Genomic DNA, 19,759 nt, shown 5'->3' on the forward strand with positions numbered 1-19,759 from the left:
TGGATCATTCGTATCAGTACAATAGTAGGATAAGTATCCAGGAAGGAAAGCCTGTTTGGAAGAAAATTTCTAATTTATTAGGAACAATAAATTTATTCATTCATAAAAAATACAACTACCCACTATTTGTAGGGGATATTTTCTCATAAATCTCTCGACTCAATTCAATTGCTGATGAAGAGCTGTTGAATGTGCCGGAAGGTATTTTGACAGATGTCTGTCTATGTCACAGTCCGATTACCCAGAAGTGATTCTGCATCTGCAATTTCCATATCAACCCGTGTGCAACGCTCCGTCGACTCGTCTAAATCGATGATGATGTTCGTGATATCCAAGAGAAGGGGGCAAATAGTGGAATCAACATTGTTACATGTATCAAAAGTAACTTCCGTGATCGTGCAGCAGTTCACTTTGTCCTTATTTAAAAAATCCAACTTCCTCGATCACTTTGTCTCCAACGACTCCAATTTACACGCTAAATTGTCTTCAAATCGTGGCAATGAAATCGACATCTCATCTGCGCCGAAGAATGGCTTTTAGGTTTTATCGATCATGACTTTGCATTTATGCTGAGTGAAAGTGATCTCGGAATCAACAAGATGTAAAAGCCGTCCACCTTCAGGAATTTTTTTCCTCCCTTGTGAGATAATTCGGTTATTTGCCGCCCCGAATCCCGTAAAAATAGTATTCACGCTCTTGGAAGAAGAGAAAAAGTCAAACAAAATTATAGTGTTGAAATTTTCGTAAATTTTAGTAAAAATATCATCTGAATTTTTAAGTCCGTGAATTTGAATTCAACATCAATTGAATATCGCTGCTAAATTTTTCATATTGAATGATAATTATTTTTTTAATGGAAAATTGAATTTTAATGGTCATTTTCAGTTGAATTTCCAATGAATTAAAAACTCGAGGGAGTTATAGCCTGAATTTCTAACATTTTCGGAGGTTTAAATGCCATGTGGACTTGAGAAAGAGAATTTCGAGAATATTCAACAAATGTTAAAAATTTCAAAGTTTTTTACTTGAAATTCCAACTGTAATTTATCCACCGGTGTACACCACCGAAAAATCCATTTAAATGTTGAATTAATTAATTAATTGATTGATTAATTAATAGGGAGACGAGGTGGTTCAAAAGGTCAGGGGCATTTCGGATTGTATTCGAGTGACATTAGAAAATCAAGAATTCCATAGCAACAATATGAACTAATTAACAGACGATAGAAAATTGATAAAAATTGATAAATAATTGACGAAAATTGCAGGAACTATCGAGTGGATCGGAAGATGATCTCGTGGTGGTACCAAACGTGCCAATGCTATCAGCAACGAGTCAATCCCGTCATGCAGCCCGTTTTCTGCGTCTCGCGATGGCATCGATAATGGATATCCTGAAGATAAAGCCCTTCGTCGAGGTCTCAATTGGTCAACTCCTCTGGGGCTACGAGGATCCTCTCCTCAAGCTCGCCAAAGATGTCGTTCCAAAGGAACAAAAATTGCCGTACGATCAGTTTGGCCTTCTCTACGGCAAAAACGGCACTCATCCCGATACCTACACCATCTTCACTGGTGCTACTGATATCACTAAATATGGACTGGTTGATCGATTCAATGGGAAGAATAGTATTGGACATTGGACAACTCCAGAGTGTGATACACTGCTCGGTGGTGATGGCAGTATTTTTCCACCGCATATTACCAAACAAACTCTTCTCAAGATCTTCGACAAGGACCTCTGCAGAACTCTACCGCTCGTTTTCAAGGTAAACCACATTTTTGTCATCGATTTTTCGGTTACATGTATCAATAATATTTGTCAAATTATTTATCGTCAAAATACCATTTCCAAAAATATTTTAATACATTTTTAGATTCTTCTCTCAATTTATGGGGAATTATTTATCGTTATGAGTCTAGACCTCTCGAGATGGCGAACTCAAGTTTTAGTGAATAACAAACTTATCTACGCGGTTCTATTTGAAACTGACAAATCAGTTTGTCATAATTGAATTTTTTCAGGCGTTGAGGTAAATTTTATGATAGAAAACTATAAAAATCATATTTTAATATCTGTTCAGCTGTATAACACAGATTGTTGTTCAAATCTCTTTCCGCCACATTAAATTGCGTAAAAAAATGTGGAACTGAAATAAAATTATTCTGTATATATATGTGTAGAAAATATTATAATATTGTTTGAAATAAATGGAATTTTCACGTGCAGGAGGAAGTTATGACGAATGGAGGAGTTCCCGGCTACCGTTTTACCCCACCAAAGGATGTATTTACATCACCTGACAAGAAACCCTCTCAGTCGTGCTTCTGTCCAGGAGGTCCACCCTGTGCTCCAGAGGGAACTTTCAATGTATCCCTCTGCCAATACGACTCACCTGTCCTCATCAGCTTTCCCCACTTTTACCTGGGTAAGTTCAAAGTTCATTGAACCATAACGACAATTTCTCGCAATCCACCGAAGATAAAAAGAAATAACAACTCCAGACGGGAATGGAGTTTTCCTGGGCGTCAAGTACAGTTCCATATATTTGTTTTTTTATTCACGAGAAACAATGAAAATTCGTGAGAATTGGTAACAATATATTCCCAGGCGTTTGGTGTGCTGTTAATTTACTGTGGGAAGATTGAATTTTTTATTAGTGTTCTTCATTCATTATTATTTCTGTTATTTAAGAAGCTACTAAATAACATTGCTTTTACTTTCGAGGAGACTTTAATGATTGGGGTGAATTACAGCGGGGAAAATTTGAGTCTGTTACTCGGGTTTTAGAGCGCTTTCGTCGTTTCACCATTCTAGCTGGCGAATTTGTACGTCAAGCGTCGATGAAAATTACTAATTAATTAAAAAAAAAAAAATACTAATTACTAATTAATACGGCTGTATTCATGAGTCACTTTGTTTAGCTAGCTAGTCTTGCCTTGAAAGGCGTGCACTTGAATTTAATTTTTGTACAATTCTCCATTGACTGCTTAATTCTTGAATTTTCGAAATAACTGAGATAATCGTAATAGATAATCAAGAGATATCAATGAGTTCCAACAAATTAGGGTAAATACCTTCTCTCTCGACCCAGGGATTATACACATCAATATAGGAAATGAATCTGGAGTCCGAGAGAATGAAAAGATATTTATTTATTAAATTACACGATTGAAGGATAAAAAAAACACGTGGGAATGTTGCAATAGTGGATTTTCAATGATTTGACAGCCGATCCTGCATTACGAGAAGCCGTAATCGGTATTTCACCACCAGAGGAAGAGAAACACGCTCTGTACATCGATGTTCAGCCACTGATGGGGACAACCCTGAGAGCACGAGCTCGTGTTCAGATCAATCTTGCTGTGAGCCAAGTCAGGGACATCAAACAGGTCGCCTCCTTCCCAGACATAATTTTCCCCATTATGTGGTTCGAGGACGTAAGTATCTTGACACAAAACTAAACTCAATATTTCACGGTGGAATAAATCGAAACCTCGGGGATTATTTCAAGGAGATATTTACATTTCCGCCTGTTTTCTCCATTATGAAGACTTCGAGGGGAATAAATCTCACTGCAACTTTTTTAGTTAAAATTTCATCGCCGTTGTAATTATCTCGGGGAGAAAAAGAGAATTGTTGTGACTGAGTCTCTAATTAGAGGAGATTAACGATTTTTTTAAGTTTTCATAGCAAATCATTGGGTGCAAAATCCTCAAGTTCTTTTTCTATGGAAAAGAGTCGAGAAAGCAATAGTCAACTGCAAACATTTAATTGGACCCTTTTCTCCTATTTTCTGCTCATTCAAACATAAAAATTATTATTATTATCGTTATTAGGATTATTATTTAAGATGCATAAAGCACAATTGTCTAACAGGTGTGTGATCTCTAAATATTTTCACATTTTTGTTAAACAATTGATTTTTATTTAATGCTCAGGCTGTTGATGGGCTGGAGTCAGAAGTGATATCGTTGATGAAAATCGCAGTGGATGTACCTCCAATAGCTCGTGCAGCAATTTCCGGGGCCCTAGCAGCTATCGGTGTAATAGTTCTGGTTGGAGCCCTTTTCTGTTTAGCGAGAGCAGCAAAACGTCAAGAGAAACTCCACCTCAGCAATCCTCTGCCTCCAGGTGCCACCACGAAACAAGGAAATCTCAATCCTGCCTTCCAGGGTCCAAAGTAAACCCCAAATAAATGAAATCCAATGATTAAGTCAATACGAAACAGTACGAAAGACAGACTGGACTATGGAAAGGGGAAAATTGTGGATTACCACTGGAATTATCATGCAATTGTTTGCGAAATAATTTTTTGTGCAATTATCGTGGGAAAGGTGAGTGATTGCGGGATGTACCACGACGAGACGTAAAGTGAAAGCTGAAGGGGAGGAAAGTTACGAACACGAGTCATTCCTCCCTCTTCAAATCCTTTACTCCTCGTTATTTCATATCTCTATTCCAACGATTCTACTGGCTGAAATACATATGGCGAGATCATTAGTCGTTGTAGGTCGGGGTCAAGAGATTAATGAAATCTATAAATGGAAAATGTTTTTTCTGTTTTTATTTTACTACATTAGGAAATTCCGAAATGACTCTCGTATCGCTGATAACAATTTTTTAAATGTCTTTTTTTTTGTCCGATTTAATAAACTGTGACGCAGAAAAATTCCCGATGATTTCATTGCGATGAGAATAAACAGAAATTGACTTCCGAATTTTTGGCGATTTTTATGTTTGTGAGTTATTGCAATCGCAGGAAATCCACATTGACTTCTTTAAATGTTTTTCGGACATTGATTAAAATCTTTTGTCTTATTATTCGTTGGAGTGAATGGGGAATTCTAAATCACGAAAACATGAGGAGAAAAATTGAAATTGTTTGGTCTAGAGATAATCTTCAATTTGTTCTTCAGGGAATTGTGAATAAATGTTTACGGGAATTATTGCGCAAAAGTGCTCTCGAAATTAGTAATAATGACGCTCAAGATGTGCAAGGATGATTAGTTATGGCGGTGAATCTCGTAAGCGCTAAGTATTCTGGATAAAATTAAAAATTGTAACAGAATTTGTGTGAGAATTACGAGTCCGTCCAGGGTGAGGGAGAAAATGGGTGTGGGTCTGAAATTATTGCTATTAAGTATCTCAGCAACTGGACAATTCATTAATTAAATTCATTTCGACTCAGCCCACAATCAAACTCCAATGGATGTCATTGTATGTAATTTGTACTATTATATGTTATCCTCCTTGTATATGTTTTATTATAAAATATTTTTTAAATAATTAGACTATAGGTGAACATTGTTAGGTGATGATGTGGATACAACAGTTTTGTACAGATAAAGATGAAAAGATAAACCTCTTTTATTTTATTCAAAACTACATTTTCCCAGGAAATATTTACGTTACATAAATCGAATTTCTAAACCGCAAATTATTCAACATAAAATTACAACTTTTTAATATTTTTATTATTTATTTCAGTGAAAAATACTTCAGATAAATCTGCAATTGAATTTCATAATTTCATAATGCTAATTTTCTTTTCTAGCAATGATTTTTCATTTATTATTTATGTAAAAATACCATAAATATTTCGCAACATATTTCATGAATGGAAATGGCATAACTGCGTGATTTTACATTCGTCACACGCAGTGTCATGACTACGTGTTCTGAATTTGGGGAGCAGTAATTGACGCAATGAAATGTCTCATTGAATTTGAATCCGCACAGAACACGAATAAGCCAAAAATTTCATCACCCGATAATTTTATTGATTCAACAAAATCGTCGCAGGTCGAGAGATCATATCGTCTCGATAACCGAGAGGGAACGTGTGTTCCTGCATCACTCGGAACAAGATTAATTCGATACCAGAGTTTATCTCTTGGAAAGTTCTCGATAAACATGCAGTTAAGTAAACCCGATAACAAGTGATTACAAACCAATAATGAACAATCACGCGGGCAGTGATTAGCTTACACCACTCGGTCCGTTAATGAATGATTCTCCGCGATTATTAGTAATTATTCAAGCGCAAGAATTAATCGCATTTGAATGCTATTCGACTTGTCATCACGCCTTACAATTATATGAATACAACATTTTAATTACTAACCAGCAGTTGTCAATTTACAATTCAATTAGTATCTTTCGTAAAAGACTTCATAATTTTGTTATTTATTCAGTAATTAACAATACTAAGAAGTCTCTGGGAATTATTTGTCATGGAATTGAATGCAATTCAAGAGAAAATCTTCATGCATTTGAGAACGATTTAATAGTAAAGTACTGAACAATTAGTCTTTTATATTTATTGTGATTTTTCATTTCACTTCAAATCAGAAAATCTAATTGATCTCATGTAAAATTCTCTCAATTAAAAAAAAAGTCTTTAATATTAATAAATTCATCTTTTTTTTATTAAAAGAGTTCTATTAATTTTATTATTAAAAATTGAGAGAATTAGTGGATCTCCTGTCGAATTATTTCAGTACCGCTTCACTATTGAAAACAGCATTTTCCTTGTATAAATTAAACCGTTGAGGGATTATTATTAACAATATTCTTAATGTAACAGTCTTATGACAAGTCCCTCACGCAGGCGCATGGGAATTAAACGGTAACAAATAGGAAATATTTCCATTTTCCTCGGGTATTCCATCTGCAAATTTCTCAAATCTGAAGTGAGAAAATTGTTCTGACAATTGATCTATTGAATTTTTTTTCTTTTTCAACCGCTTTCTTGAAGCAGTTTATCCTGACCCGACGTGTTCCTCTTGAGGACGGCATGCTGTTTCCGGTTTCTTCGAAGGAGGAAGAGTAAAGCTGACGTGGAGAATATCATCCCGACAATACTGCCCCATTGGAAAAAAGCCTCGGCAATGGCCACTGAGAAGTACGCGTGATTCAGAAGATTCAGGATGTTCTCTGGCATCGAATCGATTCCCATTTCGATCCACACGATCGGGAGGATCTGACCGTCTTTCACGTTCTCCAGAAATGGAACACCCGTTGCTTTCCTGGCTTCCACATTGATTTGAATTCTCGAATGTCCACCAATCAATAATCCCAGTCTCTGAAATCATTAAACAATGAAATTCTAATTAAATGAGAATAAACCGATTAATAAACAGTATCTTTGAACGAAAATTCAAGTTGCCTCTCGTTACTGAGTTGTTCATTAATTTCCATTAAATTCATAATAAAATTTCATAATTTCATTTAATGGAATTATGAATTATGAATTATGGAAAAAAATTTTATTTAATGGAATTATGAATTATGAAAAAAAAAATTATTTAATCGAATTATGAATGAATAAATATAATGAAATTTCATTTTTATTGTTCTTTGAATTTTCTGAACAATTTACAAATCTAAAATCATCTTGTCTCGTTTGAACTCTTGGTAATGGTAAATATTTAAATACTATAAACAATGCGAGATTTCCGTTCCTCCTACTGTAATCGAAAGTCAATCGAATTATCAGACTGTCTGAGAATTGTCGAGTTATCACTGTGTACAGTAGAAATTAAAAGAGATCTCACCGGATGCACCTCCAGGTGGGACTGATGGAGTTCAGCTTTTGGATTCAAGCCTTCGATATTGGAAAACAGACTCTCCTCTCCTCCGAAAAAATGAGGGAATGATGCCAGCATCGGAGTGTCAAAAGCACATGCAGAAACATTAAAGATTCCCTTCGGAGGACACGTACGGTCCCACGGATTATGATTGAATTTTGATTTTCTCGGGCAGTAGCAGTGATCTTTCTCGGGAGAGAAATTGAAATCGTCGGCTGGTGGTTTGAAACTGGAACAATAAATTAAAAAACCCATACATTCACTGATTCACATCAAATTAAAAAAAAATGTCCGTAGAAAACACTAGCTTCCATAAAAAATACCATTCATTATTTATTTTTTCATTCATTCAATTATTATTATATACATTATATAGATCCATAATATTTATTATTGTTCATATCAATTTAAAAAATCTTGCATTAAAATAATTACAAGTAAACACAAATGATATTTTGTCATGGTTCATGATTAGTGATTAATTAATGGCGATGATTTGTTTAACTTGATCGACTTGCATGCGCAGTTTTTTTTAGATTTGAAAAGAAAAAAATACCTCATCGTGGGAATTCCATATGAAGAGCCTTCCCCCGCTCTTTCAAGCTTGAACCCACGACACATGTCAACAGCATAAATATCCAATGATTTTTTAGGATCTCTGTACATCTCCGGTGGATAGAGAAAACCAGCAGATCCATAAATTTTATCACAGCTGTCATCCCCCCAGGTATTTCGATACTCTCTACCATTGACACGTTCGACCATTCCCATTTTCGAGAGATCGCCCTCCCCCGTGTGCATCGTGATTACGTCTTTCGAGACTCCCTTTTTCTGCAACAATAATATAATATAATAATCATTTACATTTCATGAGTTATCACCACGATGAGGTCTCGGACTCGAGTCATTATTCAAGAAAATTTAAATATAATAAATTAAATGCACGCGCATAATTCAGAGACTGTAGGTATGAATAATAATTTACCAAGTGGATTTGATAAAAAGTTTATGAAGTATCAATGAATTAATGAAGTATCAAGAAATGACTTTTGGATGAATTATTCAAGAGAATCTGACGGTTTTTATACATTGTGAGTATCTGTTGGAGGAAAATCAAGAAATTTACGTACTTTTGTTATTTAAAGTCAGAAGATCATTCGATTGGGATACGTATAGTTATTATTACTCGTAAATCGATTCACATGGGATTTCCACGCATTTATCTAACGAATTTTTGGAAAACACACTGGCGATATCATTACAAATCTTTAGGATAAGTCAATATTTATCAATTATATATCATATTGAGAACCACTAATTCCGATTGAATTAAATAATTTCATTTGTTATCTCCGCAGATCCTGATGTATTCGCTTTTCATGTACGAATTCATCGAATATAATGCAAAATCGCAGAGAGCAAACAACAATTATAAAAAAATAATTTCATATAATATTTTTATTAACATTAAGCTGATTCAATTGTATACATAATCACATACAAAACACGAAATGAAAGAATAAATAGAAGACTGAATTTAGGCTGAAAGTAATGGTTTGTCTGTCTTAAAAATGATTGTCTATTAATTTTCCAACTGACCATAGCAAGCACTCCAAATTTATCCATGGGTATGTCCCCGAGAAGACTGAGCAGAGGCTGAGCAGCATCAAAAATTTTATCATCATATCCCCATAGAAATCCTCCAACAGGAAGTGACACGAAGGTCTGAGGTACGAAGGTACTGATGGCAAAAGTCAGCCCCAACTGTGTGAACATGTTCATGTCCCTGGCAAAAGCCATTGTCGTCAGCAGAGGAATATTGGGTACAACAACGACATCATCATCAGGACTGCCCCCTTCCCACTGGAACGAACGTTTCTCCTGGAAGGACAGTGTCCCATTCGGATAAAAAATTGTATTGACCCTCGTGAGGGTCTCCCTGTAGATGTACGGACCAACTTCCTGGACCCTCAATTTCGCACTCCTTCCCTTCGTGAAGTCCTCAATATTCGTGTAATTGAAGATTCGGATCTTGTAGGCTGCGCGAATTGGAGGGCGAACCCACCAGTCCAGCATCGGGGAATTTCGCGTTACCACTAGGTTCGATATTATCAAGTTGGAGAAAAAATCGGTGCACCAGAAGATGACGAAGACGATGATGCTGGAGATCGTCATGGTCATCAATGAAGCCGTTAGACACTTTTGACTGCGATATGATGAGCATCTGTCCGAATCTCTGCAGATTTGCGTCATTTTTATGCACTTAATTCACGATTGATCACACAAATTGATTTGAAAATCTCTTTTCTTTTTTTAATAATTCAAGTCAGGTTGAAGATCGATTTTAGGGAACAGACGTTGTTAGAGAGAATTACCGGAGATTTTTGGATCGTTCATCGTTGAGGTAATTCATTCACTGGGATAATCGGAGGATTTTATTGATTCACTCATTCAATGTCACGTTTGAATTAGCGAGGAAATGAGTAATTAATTCTAGAGCAAGTGATTCGATGAATGTCGATGCTCTGACTGACATAAAGATTGAGCATCAGTCGTACAAAAATCCTCGTCTTCACTTGGTATAATTTTTTCACTTCAATTCCACCGATAACCTTCGTCTGAGAATTGACCCTCGTGGCAACACCTCCCAGATAATCACCAGCGAGAAGTAGTCAGGATGGGGTTGTCATCTCTCACATTGTCGTATGAGTGGGGGACATTAGGCGTTCGATAAATTTATTTAAAAAATTACCGCAACAGGTAGCGATAGCAATCTCGGACTTTTCATTGCGAAATTTAATCAGGAATTCCTTCAGAAAATTACGCCCAAAAAATATCATTTTTTTACATTAGGTAATTTCTAGTCGCATTTCCAGAGGAAAATTCCTTTATTATATTATTGAATTTGAATAGATAATCACGTGCAGAGGATTAATTTACCAGAGTACAGCGATTTAAAAAAACGTGGAAAGAGAAAAAAGGAACAAAAGAATAATGTTTATCCAAGGAATATTCAAAAGAAAGAAAATATTGAAGTAAAGAAAAGGGAGAAGAATTACCCCGTAGCAAATCGTAACAAATCATTGTGAATTTTTTATTTTTCCGACATGTGCTTTAATGAACTTTGCCTAATCAAGTAATAATAATGATAATTGGAATGTTCGACTGGCGTACGTCTGGCATCAGACGATTTATTTTCATTCAATCGTCATGAACTGTAAATTTGTTGGTCATCTCGACGGATAATGCAATATCCCGGGAAATGTCTCCCGCAATTTTTTCTTGTTGTGGAAGAAAAAAATGTTATTATGACTGGAGATAAACTGTCCCCATGCCCCTTATCCGAATTATAGATTGTAAGTGTAACGTAATGTCTGAGGGTTCGTAATCTCCCGCAGACATTTAAAAAATTATCGATATTTTTTTCAAACAGCACTGGCTCTCATTTTCATGGATCATTTTCTCTTAATTGTTTTCCAACTGATTGAGTTGTGAGCGGAATTATTCGATGACTCGATAGAGAATTTATTCCCTCCGATTATTACCTGGAAATAAAACTTTTTTGTGAATAGAAAATATTTCTTATTCCTTCATTACTCGACGAATTTCGTAGGACTTGTATTCCATGTTTATGAATAATTGTTTAAAATTTAAGTGCAAAAATTTAATGCACTTGTATGGATTAATACTGGCGACATTGTTTATTTAATGCGCATAAATTTATTGTGCGGAAAAAGTGGAGTGTCGTTTAAAAGAATCTCATGAAAAATAATGTAATGGCTTAGGGTTCGCAATCTGCCACAGACAATGAAAAAATTATCGAGGTTTTTTTAGGTGAAGCTTCATTAACTCTCACTTTCATGGATCAATCTCTCTTAATTGTTTTGAAACCTCTTAAATTGGGACTGATTGAATTATTAAGCAATACGATGGATAATTTTTCGATATATTTATTATGCATGAACAAATATTCCACTCCTACAACAATGATAACATTTTTCCATAATTTTCCTATTTTCAAGGTTTTATAATTATTCACAACGCAAATATCTGTGAAATCATTAATTGATGAAACAGTTGATTATGTGAAAAAAAAATAATTTCCCTCTCCAAAAGTAAAAAATAAGAATCTCAATTTTTTTATGGTATTATTTTTCCAGAATGAGTGTGACATCACTGGCTAGTTGATTGAGAGCTTCCATTGATTTTTCACTCAATCATTGATTTAAAATAATTAAAATAATTAAGGAATTCTCCCGCCATAAATTTGAAAACCCACGGTCGATAACTTGAGCGGCTCACGAGCTGTGATAAGCTATCTGGTGTTGAATGTTGGAAACATATGATTATATCCGCTCTGTCTAAATTTCTTCACAGGGGAAATCCCTATTGTAAACGCTCCCAGGGCCACCGCCTCTCTCATTGGTCCTCTCGATTTCAACGAGCCAATAGGACCAATTGAGGTTAACCTGACCGACAACTACACATTTGTGTTGAGCGCATTGTTCAGTAAATAAACGAGTGGTGCGTTGCAAAAATTGAAAGTCATGCGAATTTGCATTAACAATTGAAAAATACAATATTCCTAATCGAAAGCGACAATTCGATACCAGTGAATCCCCGAATTAATACCATCTCAAGAGTCATTAACTTTCGTGTGTTTAACCTGGGATAAAGAAAAGTGCACACTCAAGAAATTTTCAACAGGGATGTCCGCCTTTATGCGTCGAATCCGCGATCAGTAATTCCCCTGTTCTTTTACCTAGAATCCAGCACACCACAACGTGCCTCTATCAATTACTCTATTAAATCTCCCCAATAAATCCCTTAAAAAATCGTTTAAGTACTCAAGAACATTGAATTATTCCTCAATTAAACAATTATCAACCTTAACATCAATTAAATAATAAATAATATCAATGTGAGCCACGAAAACTTATGGATAGTCGATCGTCCTTGATTTTCACAACATCTCGAGTCACTATATAATTTTGGAAAAATAATAGACAAACTTTATAAAGAGAATTAACAAGAGATAAAAAATAAACATTTTTTATAAAATTTGAAAGTGAGAAAAATCGTTAAAAAATTCACATAATCCTACATAATTTTGCGACGAGTAAGAATAAATGAATTGATAAATGAAAAATGGAAAATCTTGTTGCTGACGTAGCGAAAGTGAGAAAACGTAAACGAGTTACAGCAGCAGCAATTCCGAAACTTCAGGTGAGTGAGTGCGTTCGTGAATTCAAATTGCCACAGGCTTTTCCCAGCATGGCCAATGCCGTCAAAAAATCTGCGATGAATGTCAGTCTGGAAAGAGTACGGATGCCTCAGTCTACGATAAGCCTCAAGATAAATTCAGGAAAGATCGATCCAAACACAAAACTTCAAAAGCTCAAGCTGAAGACACCTGATGGACAGGACCTGGGGGAGTTTAACATTCAGGTGCTCCCCACGATGCAGGGAGACAAGTCTAACCCAATGCTGAATACCATCAATCCTGATGGTAAATTTTCACAGATCAAGCTTTCAGGAGACGATGTGAAGAGTGGATCGACTATATCTTCTATTAAGTATCTGCAAAAACCCATTCAGGACGTGTCCAATGTTGATAACACAGCAACACATGGGGTTCTCATTCCAATTTCTCCAATGGTGATGAATGGAAAGAACTACACAGTCCAGAATTCTGCCTGTCAGCAGATTAAAGTCCATAGCAATGGAAAAATCGATCCCATGAGTCCTGTCGCCTTGAATTTCAACAAAATCGAGGCAATTCCCAACGTCAATATCAAGAACGCTAAGAATCTGCCGGCTGGAATGAAAATCAAACTCGTGAATAGGAGAAATGTTAAAGTTAATGGAGTAACACAAATTATAAGCACTGACAACTCGAGTGTTGGAAAAAGAAAGTCGGGGGATCTCCCCCTTAATTCTCGAATGGAACCTAATAAAATTATCAAACTGGAGAGCCTGAACAACCTGGAGACGATGAATTTGCAGAACGATACGTATTATGTTGTGCCTGATGATGAGACTCTGCAGGCTATTCCTGAGTTGGAGCTTCAGAATCGGGTCTCATCCGAAGGTGACACCAGGCAGACTCCCAGGAGCTCCTTGGGACGAGTGAATCTTCTCAGGAAGGACAAGTGGAACTCCACCATTTCGACTAGATCTGAGTGTGACAGCACGAATACGTCAGCTGTTGCTCAGCAGGACGGGGACTTTGGTGTCGACCCTGAACTTGATGATGATCTGAGCGCCCTGGGGGAGGCCCTCAGGTCCCTTCCTGATGTTAATCTCAGGAACAAAGCCCTCGAAGCCCTCAAGAGCGTTGGCATCGGGGCGGAGAGACTCATACCTAAAAAAACCGTTGAACATATTTCAGTGAAGGATTCTGGGACTCAGACTGAGGTCTTTGGTCTCCTGGAGAAGGGGAAGGAGGAATTCATCAAGGCTTGTGATGATCCCAATTTGGAGAGGATTCCTCTGAAGGAGAAGCGTTTCGAAGCCACGGAGAAAAGGCGACCGAGGTTCGATGGGATTGAGTTGGATTCTATGCTGATGAGACTCGCTGATGATGAGAGGGTCAAAAAGGTGAATAATATGATGAAATTCGATCCTAGTACTGAGAAGATCTACCGCATGTTGCAGAGGGACTTTGAGAATGTCAGGAAATACGATGAGAATGGATTTTTGGATATTCATAAGGCTGTTTTCGATGACAATGTCACAGGGGTCAAGAAACAGATTTTACTTTTGAAGGCTTGTAAAATCAGTGTTGATATTCCCACAAAAGATGGACAGGTGAGTGAAAATATTGACTTTCTCGTTCAAAAAAAATATTTCCCCGGGATTAAATCAAATGTACTAATAGATATAATTTTTGCAGGACATTCTGAAATGTAGAAATCTAATCTTTTCGCCTATGTAAATAAATATTTTTTAATTTATATATGTGTATAATAAATAATTGAAACGAAAATATATCATAATTTTATTGTTATGCTCAAATTTCCGGGGAAAATGGGAAATGATAAATGCAGAAATGTGGAACTAAATTATTTTTCAATTATTATTTTAGTCGAGTTTGGAATTGGCGCTTAAATTCGCCGAATCGAATGAGATAATTCGATTGCTATTGAACGCCGGGGCGAATCCTACGTCATCGGAAATAGCTCACGATTCAGCGTTGACGATAGCGAGTAGAAATTCAACGTGGTGTCTTGATCTGCTAATAAAAAAGGCGCCGACAGCTGGGGATCTCAACTACGTCGACGCGGAGGGTAAATTCCGTTGGATTTTCATCAATAAGAATGATTTTCATAAAAACTGAAATAATTCAGAAGCAAAAAAGGACCTTCGACATTCCCTCCTAAAATCAATAGTTCGTTACATTAATTGAATTATCCCAATTCACTTTTTAACTACTCAATTTTCGCATCAGTTTGGTGATAATTTTTGTCAAATATTTATTCTCCGTGAAATGATTTTTATTTCCAGGCTTCGCTGCGATCCATTACTGTTCGCAACAAGGGAATTATGCAGGAGTAATGTCGCTGATCAGGGCAGATGCTGATCTCAATGTTCGTGACGGTAAATCGGGCAGAACACCCCTATTCCACGCCCTGGAGAACGACGAGCTGACCATAGCAAAACAATTACTCGTCAACGGGGCAAAACCGCATATTCCAAATTTCTCCGGTCAGACGTGTTATCACCTGTTTGATGAGATCAAGCACGTCTCGTTGAAAGAATTCCTGACGAAAACTCCAACCAAGAAATAGACTAATCAGAAAAAAAATTCAATGAATTTTACCTCGACGTTCAGTGTTGATTCAGAACGTCGAGATTTTTTTTGTTATCCAGTTTTGTCGTAAGAATTTTATTTATTGTGGGATCCTATTGGATCGTCACTTATTGAATATCAAATTCAGACTTCTAGTTCACATTATTTTCGAATCAAGTAATGGAAAATTTGTACTTGTTATATTTTCACAACTGCCTTCAGAATAATTATATAAATAAAATAGAAATTGTAAATTTTAGAGTTTGAAATACTCAGACTAATGGAAACCTTGCAGATGGAAGTGCCTGGATACAATAGTCATGATCGGAATACGTAATTACACATGAGTTTAGTTACGAAGTTACAAATGTTCACCTTTACTGAATCATTTTATAATAATAAAAATGGTGATCCGAAATAAATGACGAAAATTAATCCCCACGTCAGGATATGCAGAGACAGAAGATAATCCCTGTATTTTCTCTGGATTCTGGACGTTTTATTATGATCAAGGGCCGATAATATCATAATCAAATTTTTATCAGAAGTAAATGACGAGATAAAATCCAGTGGCGGTTACACCTCTTTGATCTCAATTATTATCACTTATTATCTGCGTTATGCAGTATCAATAAATTCGGGCATTACCATAAAAGTTATTGAATCACCAGCTGCACCGAGAGTACAAATTGCAGTCGTCGTCATTACATGTGAACTACAGTAACAAACTTTGAAGTTTCGCTCAACCAAAAAATATCCCCTCAATTTTCTAGAAGAATAACTCCAAGAATTAAAAAATCCCCCATCCACAAAAAACAATAATCTCCATAGTCATTCAAAAGTGACAAATTTTTTTATTTTATTCATTTCATCATTTCAAACTCAAGGTTCACCCGCACGTTCTATTTTTCAACGACAAGTCAATCTGGTAAATTCGTGAGGTTATGACACGATTTACCTTTCTCCTGAGCAAGGAAATGAATCAGGGGAATAACTGAAAAATATAATTGTTGACTGAGTAATTTTTCAAGTGTCGATTAAGAGGATTGAGTTTTAATCATGGATCACCCGAATCACGTGAAGGACCAGCAGAAGAGGTAGACATAGCAGAACATTATTGCTCGGTTCTAACCTAGGAATTGTTATTAATTCCCCCTGCTTTGATACGAAAAAAAAAATCAAATATTTGAAGAAATTAATTGCAAAGTCTCCCCTGTCGCATTGGTGAATAGTTCGTATTATTTCTGCTTTCACTTCTAATTTATTTTTAATTATTGAGGTGTTGGTCCTGTTTGTTGTCATTGAATGATGGGTTTTGATCTCAGCTATGATGCGGATGATGATTTCGCCCTAATGAAGAGGATTAAAATGGAGCCGGAAGCGATTTTAGCACAGGACGATGACATCATGGCACACCTTCACCAGGAGAGCTCTGATCTCGAGGTCGAGCCTAGTTTTACATTGGAAAGCAACAATGGAGAGGACAACACAGAAGGGGTGCTTATGCAACATATGGATATTAGAGAACCTCTTTCCACTCTCAGGAATTTATTGGAGCAGAGACTTGGTGTCGAGCTCATTGATTATTCGTTCTGGCTCCAAGATGCGCAGATGGTAAATTTTCTCAATCAATCATTGGATAAATTGACATGATTCAATAATAAAGCATAATGTTCTTCAATAATTATCGACTTATTCAGCTTCAAAGTCTTATATATTTATTATCTTATAAATACGTAAATTCTATTCAATCCAACAATATTCCACTATGAAATCTTTATTAACTACAGAATACTCAAAAAATGATGTGTTCTAGTAAAGCACATGGAAAAAATCTAGCACAAAGAAAAAACCGGGAATTCTAATAAAAATGAGGATCTTCCTTTGCAGGATAATTGAAAATAAAATCACGAGAAAATCTCACTGACTATTTTTAATCTCGTTTCATTTAATTTAATTTAATCTTAATCCTCATTTTATGCATTTTTTTTAATAATTTATATCGGAATTTGGTTTAATGATTATATTTGTAGCTGGAGAGTCATAAAAACTTGGTAGACCAGTGCGTCCAAGGCGAGGGTCTCGTCCAGGTTAATGTCCAGATAAAAGCCGCCCAGAGAAGGATAAACATAGTGGATGTGCTTAAACCAGCTGAGGACTACGTAGATATGCCGGAAGGTGATTAAAATCCCTTCGACGATTAAAAAGCCCGTAGTTCATATTTTTTTTTAATGGGTTTTATGATGGTTTTACAGCAGCTCCCGTTGCTCCTCAAGCGGATAATAAACAGAACGTCATCAGGTGGCTGGTTGATGCTCAATATAAACAGGAACAGGTATTAATAATCGTAATTAATGCTTCACTGAAAAATTATTTTATTGACGATTTTATTTATAATGACATTTTCTTCAGGAACGGTTGAAAATTCCAACAGACCCGAAGAACTGGACCCAGACTCACGTAAAACATTGGCTTCAGTGGGCAGTGAGACAATTTAATCTCGTTTCTCTCAGATTAGCTGATTGGAATATAACCGGAGCTCAATTGTGTGATCTCACTCTCGAAGAATTCCAGGCGAAAGTTCCTCTGGATCCTGGTGAGGTCTTCTGGACACATCTAGAGCTGTTAAGACAGTGTAAAATTGTTGGTGAGTAGGAAATATAATTTTTCATTTTTGATATTATGATATAATTGATATAATAGTAAAAGTTATTTCATAAAAAAATATTCTTTTTTATTCTTAGGATTAGCAAATATAAAAATTGATATTATGATTCATACCACGTTGTGAAGAATGCGGATGTTGTCAACGAAATTATTAATCTTTTTAATTTTGAAGCTGTCGTTCAGAAAGAAAGGCAAGACGACGGTTCGGCGGAAAAATCCATAAAAATGCGTGCCAATGCCAAGCCATCGAAAGCTCGTGTGATGAGTCAACACACACGACTAGTTGGTGTACCAGTTCAAGAGTCATCCCACACACCACTAATAACATCAAGCCGCACAGTGAACAGTGGTCAAATTCAGCTGTGGCAGTTTTTACTCGAATTACTGACGGATCGTGAGCACAGAGATGCCATTAGATGGGTGGGTACTGATGGAGAATTCAAGCTGAATCAGCCGGAAGCTGTGGCACAACTGTGGGGTGCACGTAAGAACAAACCATCCATGAATTACGAAAAATTGAGTCGTGCACTGAGGTATTATTACGACGGTGATATGATTTCTAAAGTACATGGAAAGAGATTCGTTTACAAATTCGTTTGCGATTTGAAGCAACTCCTTGGATATTCGGCTGCTGAGCTCAGCAGACTGGTAGAAGAGGGCAAGAGATATTTTTGATTTCTTTAACCTTTTTTTGCTTTCGAATGGATTGCTGATTGATAATGAATTTAATCATTGGGAAAGTGGTAAAACGCAATCGAAAAAAATTTATCGATTTTTCACATGAAAATTATTTCGAAATAAAATATATTTTAATGAATTCGGCAAATAATTTTCTGTTAAAAATTTTTCTGCAGTATGAAAAAATATATCTCGTGATACTTTATCCCGAAATTTGTTGTTTTTCAAATGAGTCCGCAATCTATGCAAATTGAATGTATCTTTTTTATTCAATTAATTCTGGAATGCGGGAAAATAGAGGAAAATTTTGCTTTTGAAATTCACTCCAAAAATAAAATTATTTTACCACTTCGCCGTTAGAATGAACTGGTGTTCATTGATGGATAATTAAATTATCTAAATTCAAAAGAACATCAGAAATTTCAGTAATTTGCTCAGTAATTGTTGAGGATACAGTATCCAGTGCATTTGTGTATTTTTATATTATTGTAATACATTTGCAACTTAAAGTGTTTAAAAAGTATAAATAAGTACAGAATAATCACAATTTTCACTCGTTCTGATGTTCAGTCCCCCTACGCTTGTAAATAATAAGCACTAAATAGAATAAGGGTTTCAATAAAGGACCTTGAATAACACTTCCATCCTCCTGAACAACTATTTATGTACCTTATTCTATATATCTATCTACAAAAATTCTATCCACCAAGTTCTTTGCATTGTGGTTACAACATTGTCAATATTATAAATGAACAGCAATAAAAATTGCAAGTCTTCTAAAACAGTTTAAAAAATCGTTTAAAAAATCGTTCGACCGATTAAATTCCTCCCGAAAACTGTAAAATGCCCAGAAAATGTAAAAACACACAACAAAGAAGCTAAAAGCTACATTTTCTGGTCAATCCTGATGTTTTTCGTATGATCTCCCTCGCCAGAACTTCAAAGTGACCATTAAAACATTCACTGTCTCCCCCCCCCAAACCCTCAATTACCTCAAAGCCATCTCTACCCCCAAGTAACAACTCCACTCTC

General features: G+C 35.9%; 4 protein-coding genes across 5 annotated transcripts; 3 read left to right on the forward strand and 1 right to left on the reverse strand.

The window, feature by feature from the left end:
- The first annotated feature begins 213 nt into the window (after positions 1-213).
- Positions 214-4,719, forward strand: LOC105270698 (scavenger receptor class B member 1-like). The gene is made up of 5 exons (XM_011311810.1): positions 214-381; positions 1,269-1,766; positions 2,228-2,426; positions 3,230-3,438; positions 3,940-4,719. The coding sequence occupies exons 1-5, from the start codon at positions 214-216 to the stop codon at positions 4,183-4,185; spliced, it is 1,320 nt and encodes a 439-aa protein (XP_011310112.1). The 3' UTR covers positions 4,186-4,719.
- Positions 4,720-6,328: 1,609 nt separating this feature from the next.
- Positions 6,329-10,170, reverse strand: LOC105269158 (scavenger receptor class B member 1-like). Its single transcript, XM_011309198.1, has 4 exons — positions 9,190-10,170; positions 8,147-8,421; positions 7,558-7,819; positions 6,329-7,085 (listed from the first exon to the last, which is right to left on the reverse strand). Exons 1-4 carry the CDS (start codon positions 9,841-9,843, stop codon positions 6,741-6,743), a joined length of 1,536 nt encoding a protein of 511 aa, XP_011307500.1. The 5' UTR covers positions 9,844-10,170; the 3' UTR covers positions 6,329-6,740.
- A 1,878-nt stretch (positions 10,171-12,048) lies between these two features.
- Positions 12,049-15,385, forward strand: LOC105269167 (B-cell lymphoma 3). The gene is made up of 3 exons (XM_011309210.1): positions 12,049-14,400; positions 14,678-14,879; positions 15,097-15,385. Exons 1-3 carry the CDS (start codon positions 12,739-12,741, stop codon positions 15,378-15,380), a joined length of 2,148 nt encoding a protein of 715 aa, XP_011307512.1. The 5' UTR covers positions 12,049-12,738; the 3' UTR covers positions 15,381-15,385.
- Positions 15,386-16,087: 702 nt separating this feature from the next.
- On the forward strand, positions 16,088-18,831 carry Ets97D (DNA-binding protein Ets97D). 2 transcript variants are annotated; one of them, XM_011309221.1, is made up of 6 exons: positions 16,088-16,479; positions 16,708-16,996; positions 17,416-17,560; positions 17,638-17,717; positions 17,795-18,029; positions 18,222-18,831. In XM_011309221.1, the coding sequence occupies exons 1-6, from the start codon at positions 16,442-16,444 to the stop codon at positions 18,722-18,724; spliced, it is 1,290 nt and encodes a 429-aa protein (XP_011307523.1). In that variant the 5' UTR covers positions 16,088-16,441; the 3' UTR covers positions 18,725-18,831. The 2 variants fall into 2 exon arrangements, with proteins under 2 accessions (XP_011307523.1, XP_011307532.1); XM_011309230.1 differs by lacking the exon at positions 16,088-16,479 and adding an exon at positions 16,497-16,613.
- The last annotated feature ends 928 nt before the right edge of the window (positions 18,832-19,759 follow it).

This window comes from Fopius arisanus, unplaced genomic scaffold, assembly GCF_000806365.1.
Source record: "Fopius arisanus strain USDA-PBARC FA_bdor unplaced genomic scaffold, ASM80636v1 scaffold00003, whole genome shotgun sequence".
Classification (NCBI taxonomy): domain Eukaryota; kingdom Metazoa; phylum Arthropoda; class Insecta; order Hymenoptera; family Braconidae; genus Fopius; species Fopius arisanus.